Consider the following 8,036-nt stretch of genomic DNA (forward strand, 5'->3'; position numbering starts at 1 on the left):
GTGTGTGCATGTGTGTGTGCATGCATATATAGGTGTGTCTGCATACATATATTTCTGTGTCTGCGTGCATATGTGTGTCTACACATGCATATATTTATGTGCATGTGCGCGTGTGTATGTGTGTGTGTGCATACATATGTGTGTCTGCACATGCATATGCTTGTGCGTGCGTGCATGCGTGTATGTGTGTGTGTGTGTGCGCGTGTGCATGCGTGCATATATATGTCAATCAAATCAAATCAAATTTATTTATAAAGCACGTTTAAATACAACCCAAGTTGACCAATGTGTGTCTGTATGCATATATTTGTGTGAGTGTGTGTGTGTTTGTTACAGCAGTGCGGTGGTGTTCTGAGCGTCATGGCGACTGTGTTTAGCCGTTTGGCCATTCACACTGAATGCAGTCGTGGGAGCGGTGCCACCTGCATGCATCAGTGCCGGCTCATTAGCATGCGGCTGCTGTCCCCTCCCCCTCCGCTCACACTCTGTCCTCAGGCCCTTTGAGGGGCGTGGCTGGCCGTGTGTGCTCCCGGCTGTCTCTGATGGCGCCGGCCAAGCGCAGCCCTGCTGCTGAAGGAGCGCTGTGTCATGTGACATGGCTCCAAACCCCGCCGCACGCTGAATGCCCCCACGTCTCTGCCATATCACCTCTGCAGAGCCCCTGCCACAACAGTCACCTGCAGCGTACCTTCAGAGGCTGCTTACCTGCTCCTTCAGCAGTCCCAACCTCAGAGTATAGTGTCACTTAACACCAGGAACAGTGTGCGTGAGCTCACTTCCTGTGCTGTAATGACCTTCAGGTACCCTGTTAACAGGCTATATGCAGGTTGAGCCAGCGTGCGCTGCGTTTCTGCTTGGGAAACTGGGGAATGGAGACTATGCTGGATCAACTAGTTGTTTTGGGGGATTATTATTTCCCCTGGGGCGCACCAATCCGCTCGCTCTTTGACGGGCTGTGATTGTGGCAGCGTTCACGGTGACAGAGAGGCCAGGGCGTCTCATGTCTTACAGCAGCATCTGCTGATGGCTCTATTCAGACCGACACTTCCCCCCCCCCCACCCCTATCTCTCTCCCCCTTTTCCCCTCTCCCCTCATTCAACCCCCACTTCCCCTCACGGCACCCCCTCTTCCAGAACGAACCCAATCACCGCCGCCGCCGCCGCCGGTCCATTTAAATGTGAACAACATTTAGGGGCATCTCGAAAAAGCGCGCCGGCGGTCTCTTTACGAGGGGGAGCGGGGGCCGGGCCGGGCATGACAGCACATAACGAGAAACGCAATTTATTCCCCGGCACGAGCGGTCCCGGTCAGCCGGATAATGAAACGTGTAGGTCACCGCTGATGACTCAGACCCTCGCCGGCGGAGCGAGAGGCATTAGGCGGGCGAGAGCTTTCCGCGGCGGCGGCGGCTCCGGCTAACGCGCCGGGAGAAAATTCTCCATCGCCAGGTGCTTGTCAGACAACGGAAAGCAATTAGCATGCGGCGCCGGGGAGAGGAGCCGCTCGCGCTACATCATAATATCACGGATTATTGGCGTTTGAATGGCCATTACCGGCCCGGCCCGGAGCGGCCGCCCGCTCCCGCTTGACCCGAGTCGGCCCGCCCTGCGACGCCTGCTGGGAACGAACGCCGTCGGGGAGCCGCGGGAGAGCGGCGTCCGGCCGTGTGTCACCTTCCCCCGTCATTGGTAATCGTGCCGTTCCCGTGGGCTGCTATATACGCAACAAATACGGCGCTTGTTTGTTTGTTTGTTTTTTTGTTTGTTTGCGTTTTCGTTTTCCGCTATAAAATAAACAAGACGTGATTTTTTTCCTACTTACCGTTTTCTGAGAATAATATAGCACTCGCATCATGTTTTTTTTCCCCCCTGTGTTTTATGTATTTATTTCCAGCCTTTTAAAATGAAGGAGCTGTGATTTATTTGTTTATTTTTTTTGACGAAACAATGCGACAGCTTGGTGAGCAGGCGTTAGTAACGCGCGACTTCTCCCCGTTAAGGGCTGTTGGTTGGGAGCTGGCTGGTCTGCGGTCTGCCGTGCCGTGGGAAAGGCGGGGAACGTCCGGTGTTCACAGCTGTGCCCTCGTCGTGTTCCCCAATGTTTCATCATTTTCCGGTCGAATCAGACCCTTTTAACTTCTCTGACCGGGCTGGCAGTGCTAATGCAGGAGAAACTACCAGATTATTTTCTGACTTCATAAAGTAAACTAATAAACAAACATGACCTGGTTAGAGAGAGACTACGGGTTGTGTTCACTGTGACCACATATAGAAAATGGTGGAGCGAAGGGTGGAGCAGGTCTTTTTTTTATCATGGCTTTAAATATCAAAAATGAAAGACGCAGCTGAATCTTACTTTTGTCTTTGGGAAGTGGAATCGATGATGAATCTGTATTATTACACCTATTAATGGAAATAGAATCTATCTTCCAGTGTTTAAAGCAGGAAAAGCCATGAATTTGACAAGTACAGAGAAATTCAGAATTTATTCTTTTATTGATGCATGAGCACAGTGTGGCAGTTAACAATTATCTTCTTCAGGATGCCTGACCATGTCAAAGAAAGCGTGAAAAATGAGAGACTGGCAAATATATCCCCAGCGCTAATATGATTAGCTCACTAAGTTAATTAGCCAGTATTAACCAGCTGGACTGTGAAAAGCACCATAGAAAGATCTCCAGCCCAGATTGCGCAGTTCCCCGGTGGAGCGGTTAGCGCGCCTAGCCCTGGTGCGTGTGTTTGTACGGAGCAGGTGATTTGCCGGAATCTCCACGCTGACCCGTGACCCCGCCCTCGTCCCGCAGGTGACCACCCGTTCGAGTGCGAGTTCTGCGGGAGCTGCTTCCGCGACGAGAGCACGCTGAAGGGCCACAAGCGCATCCACACCGGGGAGAAGCCCTACGAGTGCAACGGCTGCGGCAAGAAGTTCAGCCTCAAGCACCAGCTGGAGACGCACTACCGCGTGCACACAGGTCAGTGCCCGCCCCGCGCTCGCCGTCTTAGGTCAGCTTAGATACCGCACAGGGGTGTGTTTACCTCTCATAGTGTTAATTAGCGGTACGCTGGTCAGTAAGGCACCCACACACGCGCAGTCCAAGTGCACTACAGCTAGACCACAACATGCCTCTCCTACACCCATCCCTTAGTCAATACGATTTGTGCTAGGCCACCCCCTGTCAGAGAGGCCTCTGCCGTAATTGGCTGCTCGTTGTCGGCTCCGGGCCGAGCGCGCTCAGATAACGAGCGCAGCGACAAGCCTGCAGTCAGAGGCCGGCCGCTCGCCGAAGGAGCCGGGTGATGAGTCATTGACACGGGCGCCTGGCTGTCGATGGCCGATCGATCCCCAGCCTCCGTTTGCCATTCATTACCGCCCGCTTCCTGTTTGCGCCGCCGCCGCCGGCGAGGGGGCGTGTCCCCCCGGCCGCGGCTCCGTTCTGACACGCGCCGTACCGGCGGAGAGAAAAACCCTGAGGTCGTCAGGGGTCAAAGGGCAAAGACGTCGTGAGAATCGGAGTCCTGCGCTGACTCAAGCCCTCAAACTTGCTGCTCTGTGGGCTAGGTATGAAATGTGCAACGTATTCTGCTAGTATCGCTTGGCAACCACTACAATGGAATGGAGGCCGTCCCTGCCAAGTCCCCCAGATGGGACCTCCTTAAAGCACGGCTGTTTGTATAACAGCCACTGGACTTCCCCAGCACAGAACCTGCCCTTTTCACACCTAATCAATAATACAGTAAAGCTGGGGAGAGTGCAGAGGTAAACAAAAATAGGTGAAATATTGTAAGTGGTATTGCAAGGTAGACACACATGTTGTCAAGTCTGAGAGTGCAGGTGGGGCCTGGTGGCTACAGGCTCAAGCCTCAGCCTCGTCCTTGGCTGCGGCGGCTAGATACAGCTGGCCTCACGCCATCGGTGGTTGGGTTGATTCAGTGAGTTATGTCAGCTCCTCCCAGTGACCAGTCCCCCCCAGGCTACCAGCCGATGTCAGTGAGATCCTCTCTGATTGGCTCTGGCTCTCTTATAGTAACGTGCGACCCGCAGTATGTAAGGTCAGTGTCTTGTTGGTGAATGAACTTGGGGCGCACTGGTGTGAGGATATGAGAGGCAAAATGTGATTTCCAGACAGTGGAAAGCAATAAGGGGGGGAAATAATATTATGTAAGAAAAAAAGAAAAACCCTTTCCATAAGAATTAGCCATATGAATTAGCCATGTCATGAATGTATATTGTGATACATTGTCCTTAACGTAAGTCAAACATTCAAACGAATGTTGAAAACGCTGCTGGATATGCTGGAGGTAGGACGCGGCGCGGTTCGTAAGTCTGAAATAACACCCGGCAGATGGAAGAAGTTTTCCGCGGTCCCTGTTTTGCACCTTGCTTTAGATCCTGCGTCAGACGGGAGTGTTACAGCGTGCGACACATCCAGCTTCCCCTCGCCTGATCCCCATGGCACAGAACAGGACCCGCAGTGCTGGGGGTGGCAGAGAGAGTAGAGAGGAGGCTCGGGGAGCCATTTTTGGCCTGACTCCGTGTAGGGGAGAGCGGGAGGTTCTTAGTGAACCTCATGCTGCTTCTGGGCTATTGAATTGGGAGAAGGTAAAAGTAACATAAGAACTAGTTCTTCAGAACTCCTTCCTCTTGGGTACAATCTTATGTATAGCATCTCTAATTTCCTTCTTTTTTTTTTGTAAACACACCCCTGCTATTAAATGGTAAAAGGTGAACTTCACACAAAAAAACAAAAACAATTATCAGTCCTTCATTTATTTTAATGGACTTAAGAATGCAAACAAATTTAAACTTCCTTTAATGGTTTCCTAATTAATTTCAAGCAATCTAACACTTTTGCAAATCCCACCACAACCCCTCTCTCCACATTTACAGAGTGTGCTGTTACACCTTCTTTCAAAAAAATAAAAAAATAAATCTGGGCTGTAAAAATGGGTTCTTCCCTTTACGGTATCCGTGACTACCGAATAACCCAGTAAGGATCAACACAGGTGCAGATTTTTTCAGCTGAAGCCTCTCTTTAGTCATCCCCAGTATGTCCTGCATTCCACTGCACCCTCCTTACCAGCAGGGGGCGCCGCTGTCCTGTCTTTCTCCACGCAGGTGAGAAGCCCTTCGAGTGCAAGCTGTGCCACCAGCGGTCGCGGGACTACTCGGCCATGATCAAGCACCTGCGCACCCACAACGGGGCCTCGCCCTACCAGTGCACCATCTGCCTGGAGTACTGCCCCAGCCTGTCGGCCATGCAGAAGCACATGAAGGGCCACAAGCCCGAGGACGTCCCCGCCGACTGGAGGATAGAGAAGACCTACCTGTACCTGTGCTACGTGTAGAGCGGGCCCCGCCTGTACCCGCGCCTGTCAGTGTACGTGTACCCCCCCTGTCCCCTCCCCTCGTGCTGCGACAGAACAGACCCGCCCTCAGACCCCAAGGGGAAAATGTACGTACATGCAGACAGGCAGAAAGAACCGGGAGAGCCAGAGACCTTTTCTGTGCAAGAGCTGGGTGGGGTAAACTGGGGGAGGCAGTGCAGAGTTTGGGAGGGCTGGAGGCGAATGGTGTGCTGTGTGGGTTTTTGGGGGGGTGTTGATAGGTGAGAGCAGGTCTCTGTAAGTTTTTGTCTTCGTATATGTACAGTGTATACATGTAACCACGCTTTAGAAATGGGTAAAGTTTTTAGTTGTGCGCGTGTATGTACGTACGTGGGTGCGCGTCCTGTTATTGTGCAGTCAGAATAGACCCATCCGTTGGGTCCCGCCGGGTGTTGGGGACAGCTGCTCTTCCTGACTCCTGTGTTGAGGTCTGCTCCCTGTGCTTTTCCCACCCCAGCCTTTACAGGAAAGGTCCCTCTGCCACACCCAACCCACTGCTGCTCACAGGCACCACTGCTGACTGGTGGATTTGGCCATGGTTTGGGTGGCACGGTGGGGGTGGTTATGGGGGTGGCAGTCCTCTCCAGTACCCCCGTCACTTGATTCAGCCATCTTGAAGGTCTTTTCTCATTGCCTGTTATCCCTGGGAGTTCAGCAGGGTTAGTTTTTTTGTTTGTTTGTTTGTTTTATAATTGTCCTCCTGTTTTAATTGAGCGCTCCCAAATCCCAGCTTCTGGCTTTGATTATAGAGCACTTAGAACACCCCTGGCCTGTACCTTATTCATTATAAAAATACAAGTAAAGCTTTACTTGGTACTTGGTATGTTTTCTGGTCTAGGGAAGCTGAAAGCAGCAGAGAGGAGGGGGAAAATGGTTTCATTTGACGTACGATAACCAAACGAAAGAAGTGTCACGTGGCTGAACGCTGCAGAGCATTTAATAAACTGTTTACCCCAAATCCCCCAGCTCCTGTCTACACCTCGTTGTACACACAGGTTTTCCGTTTGGGGACTTGTGTAAGAATGTGCCGGTTGTCTGTGTGCGGTTATATTTGACAGCGCATCATTGGCTATAATGCGGCTGTGCGGAAGCATTCTGGCTAAGGGGGGTGTCCCCCCACGTGTCCGAAAGGAGCGCTATCGTTACAAAGAACATCAAGTGATGTTCCGCTTTTCCCTCTCAGCAGCAATTCATTATGAGTCCTGAGGGCAGGAGGTTCATTCATAACAATAACTACACACTAATAGTGAAACATGACAGCCTAAAACGACTAAGCTTTTGCAGGATCAGGTTTTTATGATTTCTTTTTTTCCTTTCCTTTGTGAAACAATATAGAACGGCACTTTTGACGTGAAGTATGTGTAGAGCAAAGCATGGCCGCGCAGATGAGGGCTCAGGGTGTTTAAATGACTGGCCAGGGTCGGGGCGTTTGTGGGGGGGTGGGGGCAGCGAGGCCCGGGCGCTTGAGGTGACAGGAAGTGCTAATTCCACGCGCATGTCTTTCCCCTTCCTCTCGCCGCATTTCTGATTTTTAACTCGGTGTGTTCTTCGGCACATTGTACTTGAATGAACTCGTCTGTCTCGTGACCTCGCGTGCTTGCGCTCGTATTTTTAATGTTTAACTTTTTGTTACGTGTCTGAAAGCCGTGTTTTTGGAGGGATGGGGAAGGGGGGGGGGGGCCCCCGTCGCCTGAGAAACACGAAGCACTCTGGGGTTGAGGAGAAGTGCTGCGGTGGTAATGACAGCGATGAGAAGGAGAAGCTCCTGACAAACCCTGGACGAGTGAAACCAACACCTTATCGGTCACTGAAGCGCAGGAAGCAGCTGTGCTGTCTCATAGCAAAGCACCGCGGCTGGTCCAGATCAGTGACCGTTAGCATTATCTGACGCCACTCATCCCAAGGGTCATGAAGCTCCCTTCTGCATCGCTACGCCAGTAGCATTTTTTCTTTGTATGTGTGTGTTGTGCATTCTCGTTACCAAAATTGGTATTTTTTTAATTAGCCTGCTTTTTTTTCAAAGCTGGGTTTCTTTTCAGTCATTGTGATGAAAGCTACCTCTAATTTTGTTTCGTTTTGTTTCGCGTTTTCAGATGCACATTTTTGCTGTGTTTTGCGTTTTTGCATCATGACATCAGACATGCTTCATCTCGCGCATTTTCTGCAATTCATTACTATTTTAAAAATTTTATCTGATATCTGTTAGAATGGTAGCGACTGACAGGACAATAAAAAAAATGTAAGGTCTTGTTTTTTCTTCTGTGCTGTCCAGTCCTACTGTCTATCTTTAAGGGTGGAAAAAAGATCTTTAAGCCTTAAGTATGGGTAAGAGTCGACATGGAACATGTCTGTGGATTAGTAAGCGTGTACTTTAAAGAGGTTTTAAAAGTGTGAAACTTGAAGCAAAATATGTGAATATTGTTGTTTTGTATAAATGTGAAAAAGAAAGTTCAGTGATATTGAACTGCTAAGAGAACAGGTCATATATGCAGTCAGTGATACAGTGTGCGTTGGACAATTGGGACTGCAAGTGTTAATCATAGAAAAAAAAATACTGTTGGTTGTTTAAAAAAATGTCCTAAACAAGAGCCAATAGAGGCAGTTTGATATTGAAACAAATTTGTGATATTTTTGTATTACAGTGTCAGTCC

At 50.3% G+C, this 8,036-nt stretch overlaps 1 protein-coding gene across 2 annotated transcripts in view; it reads left to right on the plus strand.

Moving 5' to 3' along the window:
- zbtb16b (zinc finger and BTB domain containing 16b) overlaps positions 1–5,464 on the plus strand; it is a 107,581-nt gene extending 102,117 nt beyond the window's left edge. For both annotated transcript variants that reach the window (XM_035385278.1, XM_035385279.1), the window contains exons 6-7: positions 2,805–2,972; positions 5,117–5,464. In XM_035385278.1, coding sequence (XP_035241169.1) covers positions 2,805–2,972; positions 5,117–5,346 — 398 coding nt within the window. In that variant the 3' untranslated portion in view covers positions 5,347–5,464. The remainder of the gene's footprint in view (positions 1–2,804; positions 2,973–5,116) is intronic.
- The last annotated feature ends 2,572 nt before the right edge of the window (positions 5,465–8,036 follow it).

The sequence above is a fragment of the Anguilla anguilla genome, chromosome 12, assembly GCF_013347855.1.
Source record: "Anguilla anguilla isolate fAngAng1 chromosome 12, fAngAng1.pri, whole genome shotgun sequence".
Taxonomy (NCBI): domain Eukaryota; kingdom Metazoa; phylum Chordata; class Actinopteri; order Anguilliformes; family Anguillidae; genus Anguilla; species Anguilla anguilla.